This window comes from Geotrypetes seraphini, chromosome 10, assembly GCF_902459505.1.
Source record: "Geotrypetes seraphini chromosome 10, aGeoSer1.1, whole genome shotgun sequence".
Classification (NCBI taxonomy): Eukaryota; Metazoa; Chordata; class Amphibia; order Gymnophiona; family Dermophiidae; genus Geotrypetes; species Geotrypetes seraphini.
The window spans coordinates 28,009,352-28,025,428 of NC_047093.1; the positions used below are offsets into that span (position 1 = coordinate 28,009,352).

At 43.4% G+C, this 16,077-nt stretch overlaps 1 protein-coding gene across 1 annotated transcript in view; it reads right to left on the minus strand.

The window, feature by feature from the left end:
* Positions 1–507: 507 nt before the first annotated feature.
* HID1 (HID1 domain containing) overlaps positions 508–16,077 on the minus strand; it is an 87,115-nt gene continuing 71,545 nt past the window's right edge. The window contains exons 15-19 of the mRNA XM_033961768.1: positions 12,435–12,568; positions 7,656–7,736; positions 5,973–6,064; positions 3,729–3,887; positions 508–2,890 (exon numbers count right to left, since the gene is read on the minus strand). Of these exons, the coding sequence (XP_033817659.1) occupies positions 2,827–2,890; positions 3,729–3,887; positions 5,973–6,064; positions 7,656–7,736; positions 12,435–12,568 (530 nt within the window). The 3' untranslated portion in view covers positions 508–2,826. The remainder of the gene's footprint in view (positions 2,891–3,728; positions 3,888–5,972; positions 6,065–7,655; positions 7,737–12,434; positions 12,569–16,077) is intronic.

Below are 16,077 nucleotides of genomic sequence, written 5' to 3' on the forward strand. Positions count from 1 at the left end.
AAGTTCGCCTGCCTCTGTTTTAAAGTTTTCTACGGTCTAACCCCTAAATACATCACTGACCTATTCTCCTTCTCAGCCAACAAACACAAGAGAAGCTCCCACTTGCACTTCGTTTCTCCCCCGGTTAGAGGATGCAAATTAAAAAAACACCATGAGTATCTTCTCTCACATCAGGCTGCTCTATGGGGTAAAGACCTAGAACAACTCCTATTGCCCACCACTTATGAGGTATTCAGGAAACGCCTCAAAACTCACCTATTCCTGAAATACCTAGACAGCTGACCCACTTCCCTCCTTCCCCTCTCTTGCCCTTTCTCCCCATTGTTCCCACATCCCTTAAGTTAACTCAACTTGTACGTCAACTCAACTTGTACCCCACTAATCTTCTGTAAACCGCATAGAACTTAACGGTATTGTGGTATATAAACTGTTATTATTATAAGAATGTGCAATAAAGAGATGAAACAAAAAGGTGGCAAGTTATATATGAAACAACTGGAGACTTGCTTCATATGAAATCCAGTGTTTTAAGTCACATAGGGTCATTTAAAGGAGACCACAAAAAGAGCAACCTTGCTATTGGGCAAGAAAGGCCAATAGCATAATAGCATACATCTTTCAAACAGCTTCATAAGAGGTTTACAAGTGTAAACAGTTGACATTACATTTTTACAAAGATTTTACAAGAAAAGAAAAATAAAAGGGGAGAACCCACCATAACAAAGGCTTAGTCAGAACACAGCAGTAAGAGTTTACAACACTGCTCCAATGCAAAACTGGTATGACAGCTGCCCCCCCCCCCCCCAAAATGGGACTTCCCTCCTGGGACAGAAGCCCTGTGTCATAACCTGTAATATCCGCCACAGGGCCAAGCTACTGATCTCCTGGTACAATCACATCGGTGCGATGAAGGATGCTATTTCAGGGCCCAAGTGTCAGATCAGGAAAGCAGACTTCACCTATTGTCACTGACAAGAGCTGCCAAGCTGCCAAAGTAGCACAGTCACATGATCATGCTGAGGTCACAGGAAGTTGGCAGATCATGTGATCGACCTACTCAATTGTGTGTAGCACAGGACACACCACTCTCCACCTCATATGCAAAGCAAACCAGACTGACTTAGATTATTTCCTGAAGATACCCAACCTCCTCCCTCCAGCCAGGATATTAGCACAGCCAGCTGCTAACGTGACAGTATTCATTCATATTTAGTTATTTTTCCAGCCACAAAAAAATGAACACATGGCTCCGCCCTGTTCTGCCGGGTTTTGGAAAGTCCGTCTGGGACCCAGAACAGTCCTCTAAAGAGGAGGGCATGTCTGGGCTTTCTCAGATGTCTGGTAACCCTATTTGTATCGCTGGCACCAAGCAGTTCTTGCTGGTTCAAGATCTGGACAAAATGGCATAGCCAGTGCTGGCTGACCTGGATAGTGCCTCTGAACATCCTTAAAGATGCCCAATTCGGATAGTGGCACAGAGGTGCATGAGCAGAGCCAGACAGCAATGATATTCAGACTGCAATCTGGATCGCTCCCCAGATAAAAGCAGGTCAGCAATTTCTCAGTCCTAACAACACCCAGGTAGCTATCCCAGCTAAGGGTGGTACTCACCAGTGTACCCAGCACCAAGCACTATCCGGATAATGGCACTGCATATCAATGAATGCCACATCTGCCACTGAAATAAATGCAACCGCAAAGTTTAAATATTGACTCAATCATGTTTGTAACCGTGAACCTTATTGATATAATGGAGTGAAGGAGAGACAGGAAAACAGGAAGTCAAAGGCTGTCCATTTGTCTGACTATCCATTCTAGGCCCTTGTAGCAACGTCTTGTGCTGCTTCTACTACATCTGCCTTCTCTACACACAAGATCACAGAACGGTGGTAGAAACCTCCCCTCATTCAGACTCCTTGGTCAGCAAGGAATGGGAATCAGGAAAGATCCTATTCCCAATGAACTTACAAACCCTCTTCTCCTGTCACATAAACCCTATGTTTCACACAAAGCCCTCTATCTCCTAAATCTCCCTATGTGGTGGTTGGAAAGTGACCAAGGGACAGCCTAAGGAGCACTGGCCCAGAGATCACCACCAGGACCAGCCTTACTAGAAGACCAATCCAGGATGCATGACATGGGTCAGAGGGAGTGTGTCCTAATTTATCTGAAAATGATTAAGGGATCCCCACATGGACCCCACAGACCCATGGCAGACCACTACAGAAAGCCAATCAGGTTCAGAAACGCCCTAGGGCAGAATAAGCTCGCTGTTTCGGGGAGGGGGAAAATTCAACAATTTCAGCCTATCCACCAGCAAATGTATCAGCACTGATTTCTCATTGTTACAGTAATTCCATAGAGGTACAGACCAATAGAACCAGATACAGAGCAAAGCTCAATTTTTAAGATTTAAAAATAAAACATTTTCATTTAAAAAAAAACAAAACAAAACACAATTCTTCTTCTGAAGTCTCAGCAGTGATTCCCTATGGTCTTGATTTAACCCCATAATCTTTTTTTTTTAGCATGATATACAGTGTGCAGGAAATCCAGTGAATGACTACAGGGGGGGGGAGGGAATTGAGAAGCAGCAGAGATGAATCCTCCTCCCCACCCCCAACCAGTGCTCCTTTAGGGTGTCTCAATCCAGTGTTATCTCTAACCCAGCAGTCAGTATCAGGCAGATGAGTTTGGCCTCCTTCTGGTCTGTGCGTTAGATACGATATGTAATGCAAATGCGGGAGAGGACGAGTAGGAAAGGCATAAATTCACTCCTCCCGGCTAGTGGTTTTCCCCTTCAGAATGCAGAAGTGTACTTTCCTGTTACACTCGCTGTATTTCAAACAGTTTCACATCGGTGTCATACCAAATTGGAGGATCCATGTTCCTAAAAAGAAAAAAGTGTTAACGTAGAAATGATTAGCTTCTTTCTAGATTTGTTTCGCTGAAGTGCTGATCTCACAGGGATTCTCTTACTTGTGTCAGGTTGGGACAGCATAGGACAGGCAGCGATGATCTACAGCTTATGCTTCCAAATGGGGGAATTCAAAATTAGAACTCTTTTGTTATGTTAGTTGGTATTGGACCCCCAGTTTCTGTCAAGTTAGGATACAACCTTTTATCATAAACTTGTACTGTAATTGTCAAATTGTTAACTGTTAATTTGGGTGACCTGTCAAATGCGTGCACTGAATGGGAGGTGACCTGTCAAATGCGCCCCAAAGGTGGTTACAAAGTAACCCTCTTTTTTGAGGGGGGACCCCTCCCCACTACACTTAAAATATTCACTTGCTATCTAGTACTAGGGTAAGGTTTACATACGATTATGGGAACCCTTTACATTACTGGATATCTGGAAGGCCCTGATTTGCTCAGACTCCTCAGGCCCTGTCCCTTGGGAGGGCTTGAGGCGCCTCAAGCCCCTCCCAAGGGACAGGGCCTGAGGAGTCTGAGCAAATCAGGGCCTTCCAGCACAATTGACGGAGTGCCATTGTTATGCGCGCACTTGTATATTATGTATGTCTAACCTGTAACCCGTTCTGAACTCTTTGGGGAAAACGGGATAGAAAACTAAATAAATAAATAGAACTTCTAGCATGGAGTTAAACGAACAGTTCCTTTAAGCTGGGTTAGCAGGAGAGGTCCATCTCCTTTCACCAGGCTGGTCATGCACTTCCTGTTGTGACCATCGCAGGCATGGGAGTCAGCTGGTACTGCAGATTTACCTCAAATAGATTACTCCCCACATGTAGGTTCGGAACCACATAGCTGTGCCCGAGTTGGCCTGATATTTGCGGATGAGGATGGGGTGAGGAACTGGCAGCAACCCCACCAGCGTGCCATGCTGCAGGAACTTGAGAATCTCAGACTCATCTGTGAGGCCTCTGTAACAAGAAAAAGCAGGCGTCAGATACCAATCCTTTAAGGCAGAAAGGGCACAGGCATCAGCGCCACACGTGCATATTAAGAAAAGCATGTAGCACATGTCGAACACACGCCTTGAGAAGCACGTGCGAAAGCATGGCTTCCCATGCCTGACCTAGTGACCTCGCAGCCAGTCACGTGTCAGTGTATCCGCTCTGAATATACACAAGACCGATTAATATATGCTGGATCTCCAGTGTCTGCAAATGTATCTCATTAATTCAGAACACCACCATCAAACTATTATTCTAAGCTACTAAATTTGATCATGTAACATCTCTCTTAATCAGAGCGCACTGGCTCCCCATTTCCCATAGAATCACTTTAAAAAAAAATTTCTACTCCTAACTTTTAAAACCTGAATGACACAGCTACCAGGATTCATCCATAGATATCTTATCCCATACACCCCTGTCCGATCCTTGCATTCAAGCAATCAAAATTTATTGGAGGTTCCATCTATTTGACATATTATATAAGATACAACCAGGAAATCAATTTTTTCTGCTTCTGCCCACACTTTCTGGAACAATTTGCCAGTTCCATCCCCTTTACCATCTTGGTCACTCTTCTTTGAACCTTTTCTAGCCCCACTATATCTTTCTTGAGATAAGGAGACCATAATTGGACAATACTCCAAATGAGTTCGCATCATAGAATGATACAGGGGCATTATGAAATTCTTAGTTTTGTTAACCATCCCTTTTTTTAATAATTCCCAACATCCTGTTTGCTTTTTTGGCCGCCGCCGCACATTGTGATTCAGGTTATTCTTCCCAAAGTGCATCACTTTGCATTTGTCCACATTAAATTTCATCTGCCATTTGGACGCCCAGTCTTCCAATTTCCTAAGGTCTGCCTGCAATGTTTCACAATCTGCATGCGTTTTAACAACTTTAAACAATTTAGTGTCATCTGCAAATTTAATCACCTCACTCGTTGTTCCAATTTCCAGATCGTTTATAAATATGTTAAATAGTACCGATCCCAGTACAGACCCCTGTGGCACTCCACTGTTTACTGTCTTCCATTGAGAAAAATGACCATTGAACCCTACCCTCCGTTTTCTTTTTACATTTATAATTTTATTCATTTTTCAACTTATATCAAGTGTATCAAGAAATAACATTTGAATTGAAAAACATCACTTGTATTACTATTATTATCATTAACTGAAATTCATGAAAGTTAATCTCCCCTCCCATCTCTATCACATCAAAAATATTCATTTATATTATATTATACAATATACATTCTATTAAAATATCAAAAATCATCCCTCCCACCCATCCCTATCCCCTCATTTCAATTATCTTATAAAGGGAAAATGTTACTACTCATTACAAAAAGTCAGTCCCCAAACATCTCGAAATTTACCAAAATATCCTCTCTGTGCGGCTAACGTTCTTTCCATTTTTCCAATTGAATGTAATATGTTGAATGGCAATTCCAGTCAGAATAAGTAGAAGCTTATTGTTTTTTGAAGAAATCTGACTTTTCGCTCTCATTGACATGCCAAATAAAATAGTATCATATGTCAAGGCTACCGGATTTTCTAACAACCTATTTATTTGGCCCCAAATTGATTTCCAAAAAGCCAAAATAAATGGACAATAGAATAATAAATGATCTATAAGTCCCAGCTTCAAGATGACAATGCCAACATCTATTAGACTTAGAGCTATCTAATTTTTGTAAATTAACAGGGGTCCAGAAAGCTCTATGTAACAGAAAAAACCAAGTTTGTCTCATAGATGCAGATACTGTACATCTCATCCTTCAAAACCAAATTCGTGGCCATTGAGATGCAGTAATTTGATGCTTTATCTCAATGCTCCAAATGTCTCTTAAAACCAGTGTTTCATTTTTTTTTTAATAAACCCATTTAATAATTTATACCACTGGGCGGCCTGGTGACCCAAGAAGTCTGCCTGAAAACACAGGAACTCCATACTATATTGATTATTAAGATTTTTCCAGTCAGGGAACCCCGCCTCTTTTCTTTCCTAGTTCCTGCTACATACGAGTGTCTCTCATCTACTTACTTGTCTATACAAATCTTCTCCACCTGTGGGACCAGCACCTGTAACAGTCGCATGATGGTCTGTAACGGCAGCTTGGCTTTCCAGGATATCACCTGTAGGTAGAAGAATCGGCATCAACCGACTCGGTCACTGCTCTTCAGAAAGGAGTGGGCGATGTGCAGGTACAGCGGCATAGTAAGGGGGGGGATGGGGCTGTTCGCACCTCCCTTCCCTTCCGTACCTCTTTAATTTTCCCAGCACGAGCAGCATCACGAACTTGCTGCCCGTGTCCTGTCGGCTCTCTCTGATGTCACTTCCGGGTCCTGATCCTAGAAATGACATCGGAGGGAGAGCCGATACGACACGGGCAACAAGTTTGTGATGTTGTTCATGCTGGGAAAATGGGGGAAGGGAAGGGGTCGGGAAGGAGCGGCGGGGGTGGGTGGGGTGGAGATGAGGGCAGGGGAGGAGCACTACCACCCTGGGCGACACTCCCCCTCGCTATGCCACTGTGAGGGTAGTGTTGGCTCAAGGTGTTGTGGTACCCTGAGCCAACTGTTGCTCTGGCGCTCCCTTCCCCCCATCTGCATCAGTGTCTCCCCCACCCACTCACCCCAACCGTATCAGCACCCTCTCCAGCAGCCATCCACTCTACCTTTGCTTTACTCACCTCCTCAGGTTTAAATACAAAAGTAGTATTATTATAAGTATGTATTATTGAGTAGGGAGGGAGGGGAGGTTATTCTATTCAATAAAAATAATTTATATATTAGATTTCTTATATAATATTTAGAATATTACAGAATATTAATTTGTAATTAAATGTTATACTTAATGCATATATGAGAGTTAATCAAGTGTGTATCTTTAAGTTCATATGAGTTTAACTGCTACACTTGTAACATGCAAAAATGAATAAAGAATTAAAAAAAAAAAGTAGTAAACATCTGTTCTTGCATTTAAACCTGCAGAAAAGAGAGCTCAGTGACAAAAGGAATAGATGTTCTCATCACTGTGAAGGCTGAGCCAATGAGGCAGGTTTTTGGCATCCAATTTCTCACCTGGCTCATACTTTCAGCCGGCCCTGTGTGTAGGACATCACTCTCTCATTCTCTAGTCCTCCATCTAATAACCCGTTATTCAACCTGACCCATGCTGCAATACAACCAAGCAGGGCTGGCTCATGAGATTAGGGCACCCTAGCCTATGCCCCGTCCCTCGGCCCATGCCCTATCCTGTCCCTAACCAGTTCCCAATCCCAGCAGGATGAGGCTTTAAAGGCAGGCGTCACTGTTGAGCAGTACAATCAGAGAAGGGAGGAGGGAAATGCTGCACTGATGCCAACACTAGCCCCTGCGGCAGCTGCATCCTGCCGGCACAGGGCAGCAGTATCAGGAGGAGGAGGAAAGTGTTCAAGTTGCAGGGTAGCTTAACTTATGGGCTGATGATGTCACAGCTCTGGATGTTTAGCACCCTTTAGCGCCAGTGCTCTGGACCAGAGCCTCACCTGGTTCATAGGTTAAGCCAGCCTTGCACAAAGCACTACATGGGTCAGAACTCCGCACAGGTTTCCTTTCAAGAAACTCAGACCCAACTGAGAATCTCTAGCTTGACTGAACCCTCCAAGTGCCATGGCAGTAAAGCTCAAACTCCTGACATCCTAAACGATTTGACCTATTGCTTCTCTCTTCCATCATCTCTTACCCAGTCAGAATTTGGCACCCACTGTCCACTGGTAGATACACTGGAGAGACGCCGGCGATCTCTTCTAGGCTGCGTTGCTTCCTATGACAATACAACAGAAAAAGAAACAATGAGAGATGGACCCACCTTACCTCACCCCCTAATGCCTAGGATGTGTCTGTCCCGCCCACTTCTCCTTCAACATGGAGTGGGTTCATCCTGCCCGCCACCCAAACAAGAGGGCTACCCTGTCCACACTACCTCTTGTGGTGTAAACACATCACATTACTAAAAATGCCACAGTGCTAGTGGACGCAGTATGATCAGTAAGCAAGGAGGCACAGGGTCATCGTTAACAAGGGAAGCGTTTGCTAGAGTAGCATCAGAAACTGCAAATGTCAGGAGTGACCAAACCACAAATGAAAAGTCTCAAGATTCTTTTCTGATTGAGAACCAACCTGATCAAAGCATGTTCACAATTCAGATAATTGATATTACAGAGAGGTTATGAGGAAAGTTTAGAAGTAGGATTTGAGGGAGTAAAAGTGTGGAAGTTCAAGTTTATGTTTAAATATTCTTATTAAATTTTCATAGAAGTGTTAGTAAAGCAAACAATGGAAAATAACAGAATTCTTACAGAGGTGCACAACACATTCCCCTCCCCCAACCGCACCCCCCCCCCAATTCCCATGGTTAAACAGCAGTTCAGGAGCATGCAACACAAAAGAAATATAAAATCACAAGTTCAAAAGGCGACTGTGAGCTCGAGGAGTAAGATCCATCCAAAAACGTTCCCAAATCAGAAAACCGGCGGCCAGGTCCTGCATCAAGATTACCAAATTGCCTACATTCCAAAGAGGCATGGGCAATCATCAATGATCGCCATTGACCATAAGACGGCAGATCACTAGATAACCAATTAGTTAAAATGGCTTTCTTGCCCAGAGGCATCACTCTGGCGATTAAAAGCTGTCATTCCCTTTGGTTTTGGGGATGTAATATTATAGTATCCGAATAGTGCTCGGGGAGCTGGAGTCCAGCGCCAGTCCCACAAAGTAGTAGTATAATGGCTCAAACAGAGCCAAAACTGGTGGATACGGGGGCAAGGCCAAAGCATATGTCCCAAGGAAGCGTGAGCTTGTGCACATTTAGGACAAGTATGAATCAGAGTAATCCCCATCCGATAAGCACGCATGGGTGATATGTAAAGTGCGGAAGCTCAAGTTTAATGAAGAAAGTGCAGTCTGTCTTTAGGGAGAGGTACAGAAACTCAGGGGAGCAAGGTGTGATGGAAATGAGGTGTGAATGCCAAAAAAAAAACAACGAACAGCAGGAAGCCTTTGGGGTGATTATATCTGATGACCTGAGGGTGGTCGGACAGCACAAGAATGCAACAAGAAAAATAATGGGCATGCTGGGGAGGGGGGAAGCATGGGTAGAGATAATACGCCTGTGTGTATCTTTGGTGAGGTCTCAGCCAATGTGCTGTATTCAGTTCACAATGTCACATTTCTGAATGAATACAGATAGTTGAGGTAACTCAGAAGGTGGCAGGCAAAATGTGGTAAGCCCTCGTGAAATGAAACTTCATGGTCTGGTTCTGTACAGAACACAAAGAGATATTTGTAAGCCGCCTTGGATAAAAGTGGATTAAAAATGTTTTAAATAAATAAAATAGAAGTGGGGAAAAAAAAATCACAAGACATCTTCAAACAAAAATACCCTCTCCTGGAGGTGCTGAAGAGGAGACTTGTGGTTCTAGCTATAAACAAAGCCTGATGTGCTGAAGCAGGAAACTGACCTTAATGCGAGACCCAGACCCACAGTTTCAAATTCCCTATCATGTGTCAATGTTGACAGGTTTAGGAAGGGTAATGTGGGCCTATAAAGCTGTCTTCAGGGCTGCAGAAAAGGAAAACATTCTGGAGGGACAGTTCCCACCGATAAGAACAGATTTATGGGGCTATAACCTGCTAGCTGGGAACATTTTCCATGAGGGGGTGGGTGAGAGGAAGAGTCAGCACTCCAAGGGTAGCACAAACAAAGAATTATCAAGCACTGCAAAGAGCCTGTGCGCCAATGTCCTGAATCTCTAGGCAGGATTACTCCCCAACATCTACACCACTGTGCATCACACAAAGGAAAAACCCTGTCCAACCTTACTTGCCAGATACCCCAGCACGGAAGTACTGAAGAGCCCCTCATAACAATTTTAGAGAAAATGCAGTAATGATACATGAAAAGTGGTAATGACGGGCCATTATAGAAACTAAAGCCTCAAATCCAAAATGTTGAGAATGGCCAATTTTTCATATTGTGTGGCAGAAATATGAATGAGGCAAGTCCCTTTCAGTTGAAAGGAAACTCCAGAATGAGATGGCATGGGATGAAGTTAAGAGGTCATAGGTTCAGGAGTAATCTAAGGAAATACTTTTTTATAGAAAGGGTGGTAGATGCATGGAATAGTCTCCCAGTAGAGATGGTGGAGACAAAGACTGAATTCAAGAAAGTGTGGGACAGGCATGTGGGATCTCTTAGGGAGAGGAGGAGAGAGTGGATGCTGTGGATGGGCCATTTGGCCTTTATCTGTCATCATGTTTCTATAACCTTAAAACTCTATGACCTCACAATGCAAGTGTTAAGAGGCTTAGCTTATAACAATAATGCTCTATGACCTCACAATGCAGGAGTAAAGAGCCTTAGCCTATAGAGCAGTGGTTCCCAACCCTGTCCTGGAGGACCACCAGCCAGTCAGGTTTTCAAGATAGCCCTAATAAATATGCATGGAGCAGATCTATATTCCTGTCATCTCCATTATATGCAAATTTTATTCATTCTTATTTCAGAGATGGTCACATACTCATATGATCAAAACGCATAGCCGCTCCTAATGTTTAAGGCTTAAACATTTTTATACTGGGGATATGAAAATTCTCCATGGTTTACAATATTACACATATAATTCTCAAAATTGGAGAGTGTGACACAGTGGTTAAAGTGGGAGAACGGTATAGAAAACTGAATAAATTAATAAAATTAAAATAAAAACACAAAGTAATCCAGAAAGCAGCTTCCTATCCAGATGATGGCATGTGCATATGTAAATACTGGTATGCACACACACATACCAGCTAGCACACCAGCTAATCACTATTCTGTAAACACATGCAAATGTGGATGCTTGCGTGGGTGGTTGATGAACCTGCGTCCCAAACTCCGCATCCTGTCTCGCCTGCACATGCAACCAGTAACGATACAAAAAATAATGAAAGGATGGCCACACCACTGCTTTATCAATTTCCACTGGCAGTACCAGTGAACATTCCACCCTGGAAGTCGCCTGCCCCCCAGTAGAGCGTGCCTCGAGAAACACAGGCGCCGACTTCTATTTCAATATATAAGCGGATGATATAATATATAAGCACCACTTCCTTAATCTAGCGAGCAATGGTAGCCTTGGACGCCGCCTCCTCAGTAAAACAGAGCGACAGTCCAAACGACGGAACTCCGGAGTCCTCCTGACATAAGCGTGGCGCACTCTCTGAACATGCAATTTACGCAGCCACTGCTGCTCTGCTGAACCATGGCGCTCACCTAACACCAGCAGTGAAATGGATAGGAAAGACCAAGATTACTTTTGGAAGGAAGGATGGAACCAGCCTCAAAACCACTCGCTCATTGGTGAACACCATTAAAGGCACACAAGAACATAAGAATAGCCATACTGGGTCAGACCAATAGTCCATCAAGCCCAGTAGGCCGTTCTCACAATGGCCAAGCAGACGTGATGGCCAGCAGAAAAACCATCTTTAAAGTATGATCCTTTAGATTATCCTAATTTTTACAACTCCAACTAAGTCATATGCTCAGAAGACTATTGACTGCATTCTTCATAAGAAAAGAAACCTTAACACCCATGAAAAGTCTTTGTCTCAATTTAGAGAATGACACAGTGGTTGTTACCCGCGAGTAGCCGTGGGTAACCCGCCGAAACTGGAAGAGAAAATTAGTGGTTGCTGCGGGGACGGGGACAAGGCCATTCACCGCCCCGTGGAGCGGTGAATGGTCTCGTCTCCACAGTGAAGCCAGCACGGATCGCGCGGTCCAGCATTCCCACCCGATCGCCGCATCCCACGACCTGCCATCTCGCTCCCTCCACCTCACCTTAGGTGCTTGCCGAATCAGAGTTTAATTCTTCTCCCAGCCAGCCTGCTTTCAATAAGTCGCGCATGCGCAGCTGCTTGACTTGTTGAAACTCCTCTGATGCAACCGGAAACAGGAAGTTGGGTCAGAGGAGAAGATTCAACAGCTCAAGCAGCCGTGCGCGTGGCTTATCGAAAGCGTGTGGCTGGAAGAAGAATTAAAGTCAGACTTGGCAGGCACCTAAGGTGAGGTGGAGGGAGGGAGATGGCAGGATGCGGCAATCGGGCGGGAGGGTGCTTCTGGACCACGCGATCCGTGATCGTGCATGTTTCCTCACATTAGGAAGGAGGGAGTGGACAGTAGTCATGGGGATGGGGCGGGCACAGTGATCACAGGGACGGGGCGGGGACAGTGGTTGTGGTGACGGTGACAGTGATCGTGGGGACAGGACGGTGAAGGGATGGTGGTTGCAGGGACGGGGCGGTGACAGGAATGGTGGTCGCAGGGACGGGGCGGTGACAAATTTTTTCCCCGTGTCATTCTCTATCTCAATTCTAGTGTTCCTCTGGTAATCTCAGTGCAGTCCCACAATCCAAGGTCAGATCCCCTCCCTTCCTCCCCCAAGGAAGCCATATTCCTTTCACATCAAGAGCTTACCGTACTCAGTGACTCTGTGTCACTGACTGGAGCAGATGGACTGCCCCCTGCTGGAGACTGAGATGTTTCAGACTCAACAGAACGCATTGTGCCATCCTCAGACACCTGGGACTTCTCTGTGAGCTTTTCAATACCTGAGAAAGGAGGACAGGGAGAGAATTTGGAGCAGAGGACAGACAGGTTCTCTTCACATCTTCTACTGCCTCTGATGGTTCATAATCTTTTGTTACTAAGAAAACTTTGATATTTGCTAACAACATTTGATTTATTCTCTATTTCTTTCCTAATAAGCCTAATATTCTAGTTGTGTTTTTGGTTGCCTCTACCACCAGTGGCATAGTAAGGGGGGGGGGCAACTGCCTAGGGTGCCGGAACCTCTTCGCCCCACCTGTGCCTCGAGAGAAAGAGAGAGTGAAAGAGAGAGAGAAAGAAAGAGAAAGAGAGAAAGAGAAAGAGAGAAAGAGAAAGAGAGAAAGAGAAAGAGAGAAAGAGAAAGAGAGAGAGAGAGAGAGAGAGAGAGAGAGAGAGAGAAAGAGAAAGAGAAAGAGAGACGTCACCACCCTGAGTGCTTCCTACCCTTACACTATGGCACTTTCTGCAACACACAACAAACAGAATATTTCACCATATTGTCCACGATGACACGTAGATCTTTTTTATGCTAGGTTCTACATTAGGACTTACTGCCAAGGGAAAAAAAGATGCATGCGACATCATGGGCAATATGTTGAACTTGTCTGCTCAGTGTGCAGTGGCAGCTAATAAAGCAAACTGAACAGTAAGAATTACTAGGAAAAGAACAAAGGATAAAGCAAACAACATCAGAATGGTCTCCACTCCATGGTGAAAATGTACCTTGAATATTGTGTGCAATTCTGGTCACCACATCTTACAAAAAGATGTAGCGGAATCAGTGGCATAGGAAGGGGATGTGTGTGTGTGTGGGGGGGGTGTCCGCCCTGGGCGCAGTTTCCTAAGGGCACAGTGGCACCCCTCCTCCTCTCCGCTCATTTCTCTCCTTGCCACGGGTGCACATGGTATACCGACAAATGAGCGCAGGACAAATCGCAACCCATTAAATGCGTGCAGGACAATGGCAGCCCATCAATTGCGCTAGTGTTAGGGTAAGGTTTAGTTGAGTATTAAATCTTCATCTAAACCTTATCCTAACACTAAATACCAAGTGAATATTCTAAGTGTAATGGGGGGGATTCTCTCACCCCCCTCAAAAAAGAGGATTACTTTGTAACCCTCAAAAAGACAAAATAGTATCCGTGGTGCCATTGTCCTGCACGCACTTGTCGATGCATGCATTTGACGGGGCGTGATTGTCCTGCGCGTATTTGTCGGGCCACGGGTGCACGCATCCCTTGCCTTCCCCCTTACCTTATTGGCGCAAAGGTTGCTGCCCACATTGGCACTCTCTCTGACGTTACTTCCAGGACCCGCACCTAGGAAATGACGTCAAAGGGCGAGCCGACACCAACATGGGCAGCATGCCGCTCATGCCAGATAGGTTTATAAGGTATGGGGAAAGGGAAGGAGGCGTGTGTGCAGCAAGGGAGTGCGGGGGAGGGGCGCCACAGTCCCGGGCACTGCTCACCCTTACTACACCACCAAGTGGAATTAGAAAAGGTACCGAGAAGGGCAGCCAAAATGATCAAGGAGATGGAACGACTCATATGAGGAAAGGCTTTTTTTTTTTTTTTTTTTAATATTCTTTATTCATTTTTTTTATCTAACAACAAGTGCAATAGATATTAACAGTGAAACTTATACAATATCACTTGAGTATCTATTCTTAGTAATTTCACAATTAAAAATAAAAATAAATCCCTCCCTCCCAACCTTATTCTTACACATGTGATTACATATATATAGTTCTTTATTAATCCAATCCATCAATCTATAATTAAACTTTCTACCCCCCCCCCCACTCCTTTACAATTATATCAGCTGGGGAAAAATGATTATTCATTCATTACAATATTCTATTAATGGTCTCCAAACCTCCTGAAATTTATTGAAATTTCCTTTGTGCAACGCTAACATTCTTTCCATCTTATACATATGACACAGTGAATTCCACCAAAAACTGTAATTTAATCTATTTTTTTCCAATTAAACATAATCTGCTGAATGGCAACTCCTGTCATAATAAGTAGTAATTTATTATTTGCAAAAATTTGACTTTTTTTCCTCATTGACATTCCAAATAAAATAGTATCATAGGATAAAGCCACAGGATTTTCTAACAAACAATTTATTTGGTCCCAAATCGATCGCCAAAATGAATGGACAGTAGAATAATAAATGATCTAACGTCCCTGCTTCGAGATGACAATGCCAACATTTATTAGACTTAGAGCTATCTAACTTTTGTAAATGCACAGGGGTCCAGAAAGCTCAGTGTAACAGATAAAACCAAGTTTGTCTCATAGATGCTGACATTGTACAACTCATCCTCCAAGACCAAATTCGTGGCCAATGAGACGCAGTAAATTTGATGCTTAATCTTAATGCTCCAAATGTCCCCAAGACCAGTTTTTGGTTTTTTATTCATAAATCCAGATATCAATTTATACCACTGTGCAGCCTGGTGTCCTAGAAGTCCACCTGAAAGCACAAGAACTCTACACTATATTGGTTATTAAGATTTTTCCATTCAGGGAACCCTGCCTGAATGACCTGCTTCAGCTGTAACCATCTAAAACTTTTGTGATTTATTAAGACCAAATTTGTGTTGCAGCTGTGAAAAGTCAAGCAGTTTACCATTAGATATAATATCGTCCAGAGTTCTAATACCTGCCATTACCCAATACTTCCAGATGACCAATATTTTACTTAACACCTTTAATTTAATAGTATTATGTAGTCCAGTCTAATCCTTCTGTAAATTAATAATGTCAATTCAATATCAATTTTGCTTTTCTGTACATAAGTCATTAGTTAACTTAACATATATTCATTTAAATCTAGTAAAACAATCAAAATTGCTAAAAACAGATAAGTCTGTAACTGTTACAATGAGTATTTGTACTCAAAAATTAGGACTATCACTATTTTATATTTGAAGATGCGCATGAAAAAGATTAGAACAAATTAAATAGAATGAAAATTTGTATCAAGGTCGACCATTTCTATATATATTCAAACATAAACCATATAGGTGAAGAATCAATTTCAGTAAAATTGAAAAATCTGATATAAGAACCCAAAGTAAATGTGAAACCAATCAGAGCCATATCGGAAACTTGTGCCAGGTTAATCGCAAAGTGGAATAGTCATTAACTCCGTATTTGTTACATATGTTTGAATTTGCAATACATAACCTTCGCAAGCGGTACTGTTCCTTCCAGTCATTTGTCAGCAGATTCATACTTGCAGTGACCATACGAGGATGCAATAAGTTATATCACCAAGAGTCTGTGTTGCTTCGTATCCTCCTTGAAGTTGACCTCCGTTAATTCTGTCATAACCGACTCGGCAGCCAGGAGCAGTAGGGGTTAAAGACCCTGACAGTGCATGAGATCACAAAATCCGACAGTCATCTGAGACTATCGGAGAGCGTGCGCGAGCAGCTGGCAATTCATTTAATCGAACACCAACATTCAAAAGATGGCTCGCAAACGCACTCAGCTAA